The 16538-nt window shown below is 37.2% G+C and overlaps 1 protein-coding gene across 1 annotated transcript; it reads left to right on the top strand.

Moving 5' to 3' along the window:
• The first annotated feature begins 11077 nt into the window (after positions 1-11077).
• On the top strand, positions 11078-16240 carry LOC123876520. Its single transcript, XM_045922829.1, has one exon. The coding sequence runs from the start codon at positions 11078-11080 to the stop codon at positions 16238-16240; it is 5163 nt and encodes a 1720-aa protein (XP_045778785.1).
• Positions 16241-16538: the final 298 nt, after the last annotated feature.

Genomic DNA, 16538 nt, shown 5'->3' with positions numbered 1-16538 from the left:
AAAAAAATAACGTATTTAATCGTACTTACAGTCTGAGTTATAATTTTTGTATCATGATACTTAGGAAATATAGGTACATAAAATCAATACTCACTCTTTAAGAATGTCTTTGCGAACATATAGGAACTTGATATCTGTAAATTGTCCTTTGCCACAAACTAGCAAATATGCCTACATTACAGATACATGCTAACGCTACTCTATCCCACACATTTTGTTTCTCAGAAAATAAGTAACTATAGTGGCATTGGAATCTTGGACCATTCACAACGAGAGGGTTTAGTGAAAGAGCGGTTAGGCACTGCATCCGATCCGAATCCGTGAAAACACGTTCCGAAGTAGCCGTAGAACTATTAGTATGGCACATTACATTACACTACACAATACATCCGACTTCCGTTATCCGATTTCTCTTGGTCAGAAATTCGGACCGAAGTAGCCGTAATACTGTTTGCACCTTGCATAATGTAATAGCTTTGATTTGGATCAGAGATCGGATTAGTGCGTAAGCAATATCTGAATTCGGTCCGAGTTTTTATCCGATTTTTCACGGATTCGGATCGGATGCAGTAATCACTCAAAGGGTTAGCTTTTCGACTATTGATTGCGTCAATAGTTTCTATTAAAGCGTTTATTGGCATTAGCTCTTTCATGTACAAATCTATTCACGCGTATTGCACTTTCCAAATTAAACGGTACATTTTGAATCAGATCGTGTGGTGTATCATGGTGTATCTATTTAATTGGATCTATCAACACGGAAATTGTAAGGGCTTACTATACACACGATACTATTAGCATCGGCGATTTGATCAACTTTTGAAAGCTTGGTGTTTCGACTGAAAATTCACATTCGAATGCTAGTTGCAACGACTTAATGTTTTTTTTTATTCAGATACAAGTTAGCCCTTGACTGCAATCTCACCTGGTGGTAAGTGATGGTGCAGTATATGATGGAAGCGGGCTAACCTGGTTATCACCCTACTGGCAAAGCCGTGCCGCAAAGCGATTCAGTGTTCCAGTATGATGCCGTGTAGAAACCAAAAGGGGTAATGGGTTTAATAAAACTGCCATACCCTTTTTAAGTTAGCCCGCTTGCATCTTAGACTTCATAATCACTCACCACCAGTTGAGATTGCAGTCAAGGGATTTGTGTAATGGAATGATTAAAAAACTCTAAAATGCGCCATTTACAACAATCGGCCGCTATATTAAACCTTCCAAAATCATTGAAATGAGTAGAATTTTTCGAACTTAGCTCTTAGGCTTTCAAAATCGCCGATATTTCAAAGAATCGTGTGTGCTTTGGCCCTAAATCTGATTTATTGAAAGTAATTTGCAACGGAAATTGCAATGTGCGTGAATCGACATCATCCAACTTGCACTACTAAAATATTTAACTTCTCTTCTCTAAGTTAACATAATTTTAGTTGTTAGTTTGTTTTAAGACTGTTTACCTGCTATTTTATACCCAAATATGACTAATGATTTGAAATTAAAAACAAAATAAAGCTAATCTCGCATTACAGAATGAATAATTCTGAAAAATGAGCGTTTACTGTTCGTTTTGTAAAATGCGAATAGCTTCTGAATTTCTTAACGCTGACGTCGGTAGCGTACGTCGGTCGAATTTGCTACACGTTATATTATGTTGAGGATACACTCCTCACGCGTTTCTTTATACGAACTTACTATGCCTATTATTCTATTAAACTAAGCCAGTAATCGATTTATCTCTATTATTTATGTCCGAAGACAATAAATATAGTAAAATTATACGCATCTCGCTCTTGAGTATGTCCCGCTCGAAAATGTTGAATGCAATAGCATGCTCTCTCGCTCAACTTGGTGCAACCATGGAGAGCACTCTTAATAGTACAAAGTTTGCATTCGTACGCGTGAATGAAGTATGCGCGACCGACATCAGCGACACAGAAATTAAAGCCTCTTAATGACTCTTTATTTACTTTCCATTAACTTTATCGGTTATTCTATACAGTTCTATCTGTTGTATTCAAATTATGAGATTATTTTCTATTAATAAAACCTATGGTTTGTATATTTTCCATTTTGAATAAGGAAATATAGTTCCTAAATGGTATTGTTGTAAATTTTAGTCGACTTGCACCAATTATAAATTATAATGCTTTAATATACATAATATTAACCTATTGTAGCTAAATACAATAAAATGTACATACTACATAAGTATTTATTTTATGGATACTAAAAATATATATAAAACCAGAAGAAAAGCAAAATATAGGCCCAAAGTCTAGTGTCTATTCAATTCAGACGGATCACAGTAACCACACCGACAATAATGTGGTTTGTGGCTCGTATGAAAGGACCTTTAGTTTTTGGTGCATATCGACTTTCACTAGTGACATTATTTGTATGTTTTTCTAACCTTTGATTTGCTGGTGCTTATTTTTTTATCACATTTTTTAGAGTTATTTATTACTTTTTTTATTCCAATGTACTTTGTGCGAAAAATATCACTTTGTATATTATATTTTACTTTTGTGATCGTGCTAGCTATTTTAGTCCTTAAGTACAGTAAATACGGTGCATTTTGTTTTGCACAATTTTGACTAGGACACTATACGGAGTAACTACCTTCATTTTCGTAAAAAGTTTTAATGTGTTGGTTTTGTACCCCAACTTATTATAAATTGTGACGTGCTCTAGCGTTCCGGATTCGATTCCCATCTGATGAACTTCAATATACTTTTTTTTATTATAATTGTAATCACGGTTTATAATAATTGCCATCCTTTTCTATAGCGAGCATTATGAAAGTGATAGCAATACATTTAGACTTGTCACTAGGTATTGTGTATAGCAGAATTATTCAAGATAATTTGTTAAAAGTCATTCAGACATAAGACTTTGTAAAACTATCAATCCCGTTAAATTTTTACCAGTGGTTAAAAATTGGAATACAATCATTTTCACGAAATAAAAAATTAAGCTTTTATTTGTAAAAGCTCGTTCGAAAATTTAACTGAAATATTGTTTTCTCTATGCTGTATCACAAAATAAGTCACATTTTTCATTTTATTTATGAAAAAAATTGAAAGCTGCAAAAACGCAATAACCGGTAGGCTTTATTGCGAAAGCTTGTCTTTATTCTGAAAAATATCGCTCAATGGTGTTAATTCGGAAGCACACTAAAATGCAAAGCTTTAAAAATCACAAAGCTACTTAAAAAAGAACATTGAATTATTATGTCATCAAATGGGTAATATACCACAACTAAGGGATAAAGAAACAGGCCTAAAGGGGTACAGAAGAGGGGTATAAAATCAACCATTAAGGGTACAAACTGGACCATGGAACTGGGCCTACTAGATCAAGAAATAATGATTTTTGTCAATAAAACTGTATGCCAATATCGAAATAAGATAAGAACGTAGTTTAGCAATTATACAGTTACCTAACCACAGCAATTCTGCCTCCCGTTTGGACGTTTAAAAATATCAAAAACGCTGCTATCACAAAAACACATACTTTGCAGTACCCTATTCACGAACTTTTTACTGTGAACTTTTTCTTGAAAAAAAATTGGTTGTCTGTAAAGTCGGTTTACTGACGACAGTTGAACGTGACAACAAAGGCCGATTGTGCTTCTTTGTCGCTCGTTCCGCGCTCTCGCTTGCACTTCAAGCCTTACATGGAATGCCACAGAGCGAGGTAACGCCGCATGAGTCATGTTTTTTCGTGCGTGCAGCCGGCTCTATCGAATTATAAGACGTTGTCACGTCAAAAAAGCTCATAACAAAAGGTTTTCTTTTTCTTGTATGAGGTGAGCGGGTAAATAAATGCACAGAAATGTATGATGTATGTAGTAAATATCAACCGATAGTAACCGTCAGATTAGTCTGGCTCACCATACCGCTAAATGTCGTATCTAGGCAGTAGGATGCCAGCAGTTGCTTTGTGCCAGTGAACTTTTTATCCAACTGTATGATTGCTAAACTATGATAATAATAAGAAAGACATCGGGCGTTGAACTTTGTGATCGAGAAAATTTATAAAGGATAAATATATGAACTTTGTCCTTCATAATAAAACAATAAAGGCTGCTTCAACTAAAAACCTTGTAAGTGATTTTAGATTTAATATCCTTGAGTTATGTTATAGCTAAAGTTTTTTAATACGTGTTTGAAACTAAATATAGAGAGATTTAAATTATTCATACTCTCCATTCCAAAACTTTCCACATTTGTCAAATTTTCTTGCCTGCTTCCATACTAATACCGTGCTAATATTATAAATGCGAAAGACATTTTTCGGTCTGTCTGTCTTTTCATTGTCCATCCGTTCATTCGATTTTGGCAAAATTTTGGGAGTTTTCAACCAACTTCTAAAAAGGAGGAGATTTTCCAATGGCTTTTTCTCAACGTCACTTACAAACTAATGTTTTTAGAGTTTTTAAAATGTCACTTACAAAGTTTTTAATTTCGACAGCAGAATGTTTTTATAACACTGTATTTATGATTTAAGATTATGAAAATCTTATATGCCTATTAGACCAATATCTTGTACACTATCTACGATTTTTACGTACAAAACCTTTACGATTTTGATTTACCTTAAGAGGGGTCTCTCCGTCACTCGCTCTATACAAACGTAGTTCCAATTTCATTTGAATATTAAGCAACCAAAGTCCATGAAATTTTGCAGACATATTCCAGAAACTAATATCTATGCCTGTGGTTTTCCAGATTTCCGTTAAAATATTCGGTTTCAAAGTTACGCGCTCTTAAAAATTCACATACAAATCTTTGAGCCCCTGTAATTTTAAAACTACATATTTTTACAAAAATCTAAAACACCGCAGGCACAGATATTAGTTTCTAGAATATGTCTGCAACTTTGGTTGCTTAATATTCAAATGAAATTGGAACTACGATTGTATGGTTGTGGATTGTATGTTGTTATTGTAAGTGACGGAGGGAGCCCTGTTAACTACTACAAAGACAATTAATACTAGTTGTATGAACATTACGTTTTTTCACGTAATTTCCCTCTATATGATTTTGATTTTGTAAATCTTTAATGGGATGTAAAAACGGAATATTAGGGCGAAAACATACTTAAAACACGCGACGTGACCGCGAAAATCAAAATGTTTGTTATGTGATTCGAATTATTTAATATAACTTGTATCAGAAAATTGCAGCGTTAGTCATACCATCTCACTTACACATTATATATTATATACAATATACATTTAATTATAGTGTGAGAGTGAGACGCAATGATTGGCACCGTTTCGTTTTGTTTCTTGTAGAGGCTGAAACAAACATTTGGTTAGACTCAAAACATCGTAGTTTTTGTCACAAAGCGTGTTATAACTTTATAAGTGTGTTTCTGCATTCATTCTGCAAGTACATAATATTATCACTCCATTTTTGTTTTGATATGTTCACATTGGTGGCGACTGACATTGTAACGTAAAGGTACATCCACATCTGCGCTCGCGCCTGTACCTACCGTGCACAAAATGCGCATCGAACATCTATACTGATCTATACTGATTAATGAATTTACGAATGCTCACATTGTAACATATTACATTCGAATGATACAAGTCAGTCTCCAGCTTAATGATTTATTGATGAGATGTACGTACGGATGGTTTTTACAATGTTTTTACTGTAGACATTAATTTTTATATAGGTTTAAGCGCTACATGTACATAAAATGAAACATTATTATAAAAAACTGATTAAAGCTATATTTCAGTACATATTCTTTTATTTAATTTAATTAAATGGCAAACGGTCAAATAGTCGCCATGATTCAATAAACCATTTTCATAAATGTATGATGGATGGATCAAGGCGGCTATTAACCGCCGGTCATGTAACCGCCCTGAACTCTTACTGTTAAGCGGAATTTACATTACGACATTAGTTTCACGATATTAATTTCATTATCAATTGCACGTGTAAACGTAATGCATACATTACTAAAATAGATACATGCATTACGAAATTAGACGTTTACACGTGCAATTTATATTGAAATTAATGTCGTGAAACTAATTTCGTGCCACTGATTCCGTAATGTAAATTCCGCTTTACGATGGATTCAAACCTGCGCACGCGCTCGTACCGTGCACACAGCATATCGATCATCTATAGACGCGTCACTGTCTATACGTGCACGTGCATGACGCGAATGCATACATCATCGTCTTTGTAAATACTTGCTCCCAAAAACTCACGAACATCTGCACACCGTGACTTGAAAAACTGCACGTGAACCACTCGCCAGCCATTTGTAGATAGGTTGTCCATGTTATGTTCTTATGATGCGCGTTGTGTGCACGGTTCGTGCAAACGCGCAAGTGTGGATCTGCCTTTAGGGCTCGTTTTAAGTAACATGCTGTTAAAGTTACGGTTAAACTTTCTGAAAATGGGTTGCAGTAATCAGGATCGCTCCGTAATAATCGCAAAAACAGTAAGCATTCATCTAATTCTATAGTAACAAATTATAATATGACAAATCCTACATACTTACCATAATTTTTTATGATTTTCAAAAAAAGTTTTTTTTTATACACCGTAATAAAAATCTTTGGAAACTAATTATCATAAGCCCGAAACCCGAAGGGCGAAACCATAACGAATTTCCCCATAAACTGGACCCATTGTTCCTTAAAAAGGACTCTTTCTTCAGCTCATAAAATCCGCCTTTTCATGGGGAAGAAGTATAATCAAAGAATTTTAAATACGGTAATAGAAATAGTCTCTGCTGTCTTGAATATCGGAACAGTGTGTCACGATTTTGTTGGAACATATACAGATAATAAATAGTAACGGTCCAATCACTCAAAATTCCTCAATAATATTCAAAACTTTGCTATAAGAAAGCTTTTGGGGCATAATTTATGGTGGCCAAGATTAAATTGAGCGCGGACGTGGTGTTTTGGTACATTTTCAAAACTCAGTACCTAATAAATTAAAAAGTGTAATTCGATTAAGTCGAATTCGCGCTCGATTTGGACTTAAAATTTGGTTGGAAATAAACTGTAGGTACCCCAGAAGCTTTCTTAAGGCATAAGTTAGTTTGAACACTGTCGAGGGATATGGAGGACCATACATACCATACATATTATACATATTCAATTTTCATAAATAATAATACATTGAAAATTTATAACCAGTGTCATTCACGATGATGTAAGGATACCTCTTACATCCAAATCTGTTCAGGTATTTAGAAGTTATGTGTGCAATATAAGTTTCTTTATGGTAAGTTTATTTTATTTTATTTAGATACAAGTTAGCCCTTGACTGCAATCTCATCTGGTGGTAAGTGATTATGCAGTCTAAGATGGAAGCGGACTAACCTGGAAGGGGTTTTCATATACTCCTCTGGTTTTGCTTGCTTAAATTGCTTGGCAGCACGGCTTTTCCGGTAAGGTGATAACTAGCCACGGCCGAAACCTCACACCAGAATAGACCAGAGATTTAGAAATTATAAAATTCCAAACCCGTGCGGGGAATCGAACCCGGGACCTCCCACTAATAAGACCACACTACTGCGCCAGGGAGGCCGTCTCGTGGACTTAACACTTCTATATTTATTTTGAATTCTTTGGATATTATAAAAGAGTAGGCGCGAATGAACCGATGACCTCAATACAAGAGTCGTAAACGCACTGTGATTTTTAGAGGCCAATATTTGACTCGTAAAGCCGACGGAGACGAGACGGGGTTGTTACTACATTGAGGGACGGACATTGCCCAATATACAGCTAAGTACATATTTATATGTCGCAGCGAAATGGCGTAAACCGGAAGTTGGCCACATCGCTTAGGGATATGGCTAACTCCCGGGATATGTTAAAACGACGACTCAATTAGACCATTTCACTGAACAAATCTTGTGAAATTCACTGCGACATATAATACCTATGTACGAGGTCGCAAGCAAATGATATAAACCGGGATTTGATCAAATCCCTAAGGGATAATTAGGGGGCATATCCCAATATACAGCTAAGTACATATGTATATGTCGCAGCGAAATGGCGTAAACCGGAAGTTGGCCACATCGCTTAGGGATATGGCTAACTCCCGGGAGATGTTAAAACGACGACTCAATTAGACCATTTCACTGAACAAATCTTGTGAAATTCACTGCGACAAATAATACCTATGTACGAGGTCGCAAGCAAATGATATAAACCGGGATCTGATCAAATCCCTAAGGGATAATTAGGGGACATAGCCCAAAATACAGCTAAGTACATATTATATATATGTCGCAGCGATAGCGTAAACCAGAAGTTAGCCACATCGCTTAGGGATATGGCTAACTCCCGGAAGAGGTTAAAACGACGACTCAATTAGACCATTTCACTGAACAAATCTTGTGAATTTCACTGCGACATATTGTAACATGTACGAGGTCGCAAGCAAATGATATAAACCGGGATTTGATCAAATCCCTAAGGGATAATTAGGCTTAAGGGGAAGGGATGCCGACAAATGTTAAAATAACAATTTAATTTGATCATTATATCAAACAAAAGTGATATGATGAAATACTGACCAGAGGTAAACATAATGACGCGACGGGCCGAACTAACTGATTTTCTTCTTCACAAAAACTATTACTATTATAACTATTACTATTTAAAATCACGACGATCAGTTGCTCCGTTGCAACGTGATTGGAGGAAAAACCAACAAACAAATACAATTTCGCAGTTATAATATTAATAGTAGTAGTCCTTCCCCGTAATCAAATGCTTAAATTGCACATTACTTGGTTGAAAGCAGGATTGTTTAATGCACTGCAAGTAACAGACACTGATCTCAGGAATGCCTTTTAGAAATGGGACAGAGGTATTCTCAATCCAAATAGCAGACCTAAGTCCTAGGAGACCTAAGATTGATCTGAATGCGCTGAGAGGCCGTTTCAACCGACTGCATATTGATTAATGATGCTCAAAGTAGGTAAGTGATAGACAAGAGTAATCTTATAGACTAAGAGCCAGCGCGTGCCACACCTTCGTTATTTTATGCTAGCTAATTCCCGCGCCTCGTCCACGTCGACTACGTGGAAACGGTCACATATTTTCGTAGCGTAGATTTCACATCTTCGTAGCTGCATAGCACAACTCTGGTGGAAAGGCACCCATAATATCGTGGCCACCGTCTGCCAGACACTGTTAAACTTTTAAAACTCAAGAGCGTCTGACAGGGGGTTGCCAAACTTCGTATAAACATCATAGTCACTGATCGTTCCTCTCTGTTTTGGGGACAATACGCAGAGAAACTTTCAGCTTTTATAAAATGACGAAGGACTGGCACGCACTGACTCTCTCTACTTTGAGTTATTATTATATTTTGAATTTCGGTAAGTGCAACAGTCCATTTTAAGGGGTTCCGTGCCCGAATGGTTGAAATACTAGGTAGTAAACAACACAAGCAATAACCTCGAGAGTTTTACACTTCACATAAAATGAGTTGTGCAGCCAATTGCAATCCGATCCGGTTGAGTTTTTTTTTGTATAAATTGGGTTTTATGAGTATAAAAACAGTTGAAAAATAAATGTTAGGCGTTGGAGCACTTATTCTTATTCGATTGGTGTTCACATTCGTAAAATACAATTTGAAATGGCGTATTACAAATTGTACCAACATGCGCTTGTGCACTCATTTGATTCGTCCCAAAATATGTCTCAATCCCTCAAAATACCGAGTTTTGCACGCTATACAATGCGGGTTTGAAAAATACTAAATTACTAAAACTACAAGATAAGGCAAAAGGTTATTGGCATTGGATTGTGTTACAATAGGATACGATATAATAATAACGCTAGTTTTTGCTTGCGTTCTGTTAGACCCCGTATGAATCAAAGTGGAATCAAATGACTACACAAGTGCACGTTATGAGAATATATGAAGAATCCATATGACTCCTTTAATGAGCTAAATACAAAAGCAAACATATTATTTTTAAGTTATAGTTAGGGCTTGCCCACGAAGTTTCCACTGTATATGGCAGTTTAGCGAACCGCGCGCGGCTGGCATTGCTGGCAAAGTCAAAGCACCACGTGGCATCTCGCCGCTGCTATCATCATTCACGCCGCTTTGTGGCATTTTATTTTGAACACACCCCGCCCCGCTCGTCGCACTGCTAAAATGCGTGGGTAGGCGGTTTTACGTCATCATAATGGTTTATTTACCTCAACATGAACCTACCCTTATTACATAGTTATGGTTATTAAACTGAGGCATCCATAAAACATAATCCCATTATATTCCATAATATAACCCGAAATAACTATTATTATTCAGTGTCCAATATACCATTAAGTAGATAGAAACGCTCAGCTGTCATGAGCGACATAAAACGGGGCCATTCCGCGCTATTGACGGGGCAATTATGTCTCTCCGTAATTAATACGAATTCCCCGGACCTGTTGGGGCGAAATGTTCCCAAAGCTTGCAGCAATAAGGCCGCGCTTATAATTAATTCAGCGTACATTCGCGTGACGTATACCGGTGTTTTGCCGCGAGCGAGGAAAGAGATGGTTAAAACTGATCGCACATTGCAACGCCGTAAGCACAATAAACTCAACAAAATGAAGCCGCAACACCTTTGGGTTACATTTAAAACCGAAATACTAAACTTGTTATCTATTTATGTTATGTTTAGTGATAAGGTTACTTAAAATATTTTCGTATCTACCTAATCTGCAATAAGCTTTATGTAAGACACGTGTTGTGCTCAAAGGGAAAGAAAAGTTATATTTAACATACGATTTTATCAATATTAATTGTTCGCACCATAGACCGACCCTTTGACATTGACAATGAGTGACATTTAAGTGTATGACAGAAACGAAAGTAGTGATTATATTCTCTGTGGTAAAAAATTTTCATGAGTCAGTGCGTAGAAAAACTTAATTCAAGTTAGGTATCTAATTAAATGTTCAAATTAAAAGAAGTGTAAAAAACTACAAGTAAAGTTTATTGTCGAACAAAAATTGTGTGTGTGAATTTGTGAAGCTAACACTCCGAACACGGTCCTTCGATTCCCGATAATGGATGACATCAACCAGTTGTTGGCCGTCCAAGAAGATAGGGCGTCCAAAATCAACAAAGCTTGCTCGAATTTCAGGAAAACTCCCAAACAAAGATTGAACTTAGCTTACGTAAACACTCGCTTAGAGTCGTTGGAGAAAACGTGGGAACTATTTACGTCAAATCACGACCGCATAGTTGCAATCGCAAGCACGGAATTTAAGGCGGTCTCAAATTACTTTACAAAAGATATATATGAAGACATCGAGGAAGCATATATAACTTATAAAAGTGAGCTACAAAGTAAGATCTTGGAGTTAACACCACAGGAGCTAGCCAGCAAATCTTCCACAAGTTCGTACAACTCAGGACACACAGGCAATGAAGTAAAATTACCCACGATAAACTTACCTACTTTTTCGGGACAATATACAGAGTGGCCGTCATTCCACGACTTATTCACGTCATTAGTAGACAACAATAAAAATTTAGATAGTGTAAAGAAACTTCACTATTTGAAATCTAGTTTATCAGGAGAGGCGGAACAACTTTTGCGATCAGTTACTATAACTAGTGATAATTATAGTCAGGCATGGGCGACGCTTAAGCAAAGGTACAGCAACAAAAGGTACATCTCTAATTCTGTATTTAAGAAGCTTTTTTCTTTAAAACCCTTAACGTCAGAGTCGGCTCAGAATATTAAGTCACTTTTAGACACAACTGTTGAATGCTTGAATCTGCTTAATAACATAGGTATCAAAACAGAACACTGGGATCCTATCATGGTGTACCTCACAGTTTCTAAGTTAGATGTAGAGAGTCATAAGTTGTGGGAGCTAAATAGTTCTTCAGAGAGCGAAGTCCTACCTACTTTTGAAACATTAAAACATTTTATAGAAAATAGATTCAGATCCTTAGAGATGATAGAGCCATCTAAGCCGTTACGGCCAGAGCCTCCGAGAACAACCAAACCTAAAAGTTTTCATACAACAGCCACAGCTGATTCCCCCAAATGTGCACTCTGTAATCAAGCTCATCACTTATACAACTGTAAACAATTCTCAAAAAAGAGCATTAAGGACAGATATGACTTTGTTCGCAGTGCAAACCTCTGTTTCAATTGTTTTATTCCAAATCATACAGTAGCTCGGTGCGGAAAACCAACTTGCTGTCGCATATGCTTTAAGAAACACCATTCGCTCTTACATCCCGAAAAAGAAGATTCTAGCACTCAAGAACCTAGCACAGAAGCACATACTACGCAATCAACCAGTATTTCAACAATTTCAACTCACTTTATCAATCAACCTGGTCAAGTTCTATTGGCAACAGCTTTGGTGGACATTATAGGAAGGAACAAACAAACAAATGTCTACCGTGCTCTCATTGACCAGGGCTCACAGGCGTCGTTTGTGACTGAGAGTCTTGTACAAGCATGTGGCTTGAAACGAGAAAGAATCAGCGGCGTCATTTCTGGATTAAGTGAGGGCAAGCAACTCCGAACAAAATACATGGTTCAACTGGAAGTACAATCAAGATACAAACCATATTTAGTTTTTCCAATCAATGCATACGTTCTCAAGACACTCACAAGCTATTTACCTTCGCAAGAAACTACAGTCTGTGACTGGCCAGACTTGGAGAACATAACACTAGCAGACCCAGGTTACAACACCCCGAACAGAATCGACCTCCTGCTAGGTGCTGAAGTTTATAGCAAGATCATAGACAACGGCTTGAAGAAGAGTCCCAATGGAGTAATCGCTCAATACACTCATCTTGGCTGGATATTATCCGGAAACACCTTGGGTGATCAATCTGCAATAAATAAACAAGTGATCAGTATGCATATATGTACATGTGAGAATGATCTCTTAAGAAAATTTTGGGAAATAGAAAATGAAACACTCACCTCTAAGAGAAAACTTAGTGTTGAGGAACAACGGTGTGAAGACATTTATCAACAAACAGTAACGAGAACCAATGATGGTAGATACAAGGTTAACTTACCTTTTAAAGAAGATATTCAGGATCCTGTTGCTGCCTGTGGAGAAACTAAACAAATGGCGATAAATAGATTCATGTCTCTGGAAAGAAAGTTAAGCAAGGATGCCATTCTTAAAGAAGAATATACAAAAGTCATAAACGAGTATTTGGAGCTTGGACATATGGCAATAGCTGATGGAAATACAGAAAGGGCCATATACTTACCTCATCGTGCTGTAGTAAGACAAGACAAGGAGACTTCTAAGGTCCGGGTAGTATTTGATGCTTCGGCCAAGGGGTCAAAGGGTGTTGCCCTTAATGATACCTTGTTGATCGGACCTACAATACAAAAAGATCTGCTGACTTTGCTTATGAAATGGAGAAAATACAAGATTGCAATTGTTAGTGACATTGTTAAGATGTACAGACAAGTCCTGATAGCCAATGAAGATGCTGACCTGCAACGTATTATATGGAGAAATCACCCCGATGAATCACTTAAGTTTTACAAACTGTTAACAGTCACATTTGGCACAGCCTCGGCTCCATATTTAGCAATCCGCACATTGTTTCAAGTTGCAGAAGATGAAGGTCAAAAATACCCTCTGGCAGCTGAAATTGTTAAGAATTCATTCTACGTTGATGATCTCACAACTGGATGTTATACAATTGAAGAAGGACGAGAGATTTATGAGCAAACAACAAAGTTACTACGTTGTGGTGGATTTGAATTACAAAAGTGGTCTAGCAATTCAGCAGAATTTTTAGAAGCAATTAGTCAGAGCACCTGCAACAATCAACAGCCGTTAGCAATAAAACTAGATAACAACATGAAGATATTGGGTCTGAAATGGGACAAACAAAATGATGATTTCAAATTTACAGTGAACCTAGGAGAACCCACAACACCAGTAACAAAGCGTAATATTTTATCTGATGTTGCAAAACTTTTTGACCCGTTTGGATGGTTGTCACCAACAATTGTAATTGCAAAGATGCTAATGCAAAAATTATGGCTGTGTAGCTCCGACTGGGATGAAGAGGTTCCAGCTCAGATTCTTCAAGAGTGGATCAACTACAGACAACAGTTAAATCATTTACAGGATGTAAAAATAAACAGATGGATTCATATTCAAAAGGAAAACACACATCTTGAACTCCATGGCTTCGCAGACGCTTCAATTTCAGCATATGCTGCTGTGATATATGTCAAAGTTATACACAATGGACAAGTTCGAATTTCCATGCTTGAAAGTAAAACAAAGGTTGCTCCACTTAAACAAATCTCAATTGCCAGACTGGAACTTTGTGCAGCGGTGTTGCTAGCCAGACTTTTATCTCGAGCCACTGAAGTTTTAGATGTGCCCAAGGAACGAGTATATGCATACACAGATTCAATGATAGTCTTGGCCTGGATTCAATCTCTACCTATGAAATGGCAAACATTTGTAGGTAACAGAGTTGCAGAAATTCAAACGCTGTTAGCAAATGACCGATGGAGCCATGTTACGTCTGAACACAATCCAGCTGATTTGGCTTCTAGAGGAGTGTATCCAGCTGAATTGGTGGACAAAGAAATGTGGTGGAACGGACCCTCATGGTTAGCCACAGAAAAATCATCAGTGCAAAAGGCCCAAGTACCTGCAACAAAGGAAGAGGAACGGAAACAAAAAATGAAAACTTTTAATATTAGTATTGAGGAAGATCCAATCTACACAAGATTCTCTTCGTTTACTAAGATGATCCGGGTACTTACCTATTGCCGAAGGATGCTCCAACTGAAAGACAAAAAGAAAATTAGAAATCAAACCACAAAATATTTGAGTAGTGAAGAATTACAAGCAACATTGAATTGTATAATTAAAATAGATCAAGAAATAGATTTTAAAGAAGAAATTAAAGACTTAAAAGAGAAACAACAAATCAAATTGAGAAGTAAACTAATCACATTATCTCCTTACCTGGATGATACTGGATTACTACGGGTTGGAGGTCGATTGCAAGGTGCTAAAGTAGCTACAGAAATTAAGCATCCAATTATCTTATCTCAAACATCCCACATCAGTTGGTTATTAGTGAATGATACACATACCAAGTTATTACATGGAGGATATGCGATGTTAATGAACTATTTGAGATCTCGTTATTGGATTATTGGATTGAAACAGTTAGTAAAGAAATGCGCTCGCCAATGCGTAACTTGCATTCGACACAAATCATTGACACCACAACCCCCTATGGGAAATTTACCTGAGGTACGAGTCAACCCTGGACGACCCTTTAAATATGCTGGAGTTGATTATGCAGGTCCAATCCAGATTCGAGCAACAAAGGGTAGAGGACATAGATCTTACAAAGGCTATATATGTCTATTCATTTGTATGAAAACAAGAGCAATTCATCTGGAAGCAGTAACTGACCTCACCACTGCAGGGTTCCTCGCTGCTTACAGAAGATTCACGTCCAGGCGAGGAATTTGCGCCGAAATCTGGAGCGATAATGGACTCAACTTTGTTGGAACGGCTAGAGAGCTCACTCTTATGTTGAATCAAGCTAAAAGCAGTTTCAGTCAGGAAGTTGCAGAGTTGCTTGCCAATGATGGCACCACTTGGCACTTCATCCCACCTAGAGCACCTAATTTTGGATCAATTTGGGAGGCTGGGGTAAAATCAGTTAAAACACATTTGGCCAGAGTAGTTGGAAACTCGACTCTAACATTTGAAGAAATCACAACGTTGCTGTACCAAATAGAAGCCTGCCTGAATTCTCGCCCTCTGTATCAAATGAGCGATCATCCCGAAGATTTGACGCCTCTTACGCCTGCACATTTCCTAGTAGGAGAGCCTTTGCTGTTGGTGCCAGAACAAAATTACAAAGAGACACACTTATCTATCCTCGATAGGTGGCGCCTAGTTCAGAGAATGACGCAACACTTCTGGAAACGCTGGTCGGCAGAGTTTTTACATACCCTTCAGCAGCGTTATAAGTGGCGTACCAAAATCGAACCACCACAAGTAGGAGATCTGGTTGTTATAAAAGATGAGGACACACCACCAGCTAAATGGCTGATGGCAAAGATTATCAAACTCAGCCCTGGTCCTGACAATGTTGTACGAGTTGCTACTGTGAAGACAAAGTCATCAACATTAACAAGGCCGCTGTCCAAGCTGGTCTTGTTACCCACGGAGAGGAGTTAATGAAGAACGGAGTTCTTGGGGGCCGGCATGTTCGCACCATAGACCGACCCTTTGACATTGACAATGAGTGACATTTAAGTGTATGACAGAAACGAAAGTAGTGATTATATTCTCTGTGGTAAAAAATTTTCATGAGTCAGTGCGTAGAAAAACTTAATTCAAGTTAGGTATCTAATTAAATGTTCAAATTAAAAGAAGTGTAAAAAACTACAAGTAAAGTTTATTGTCGAACAAAAATTGTGTGTGTGAATTTGTGAAGCTAACACTCCGAACATTAATAATAAATTATAAATACGAA

This window comes from Maniola jurtina, chromosome 21, assembly GCF_905333055.1.
Source record: "Maniola jurtina chromosome 21, ilManJurt1.1, whole genome shotgun sequence".
NCBI lineage: Eukaryota > Metazoa > Arthropoda > Insecta > Lepidoptera > Nymphalidae > Maniola > Maniola jurtina.
This window is presented reverse-complemented; position numbering and strand designations above follow the sequence as displayed.

Excerpts from the sequence above, each read along its gene's own strand:
- LOC123876520 (XM_045922829.1), top strand. The coding sequence starts at position 11,078 with ATGGATGACATCAACCAGTTGTTGGCCGTCCAAGAAGATAGGGCGTCC.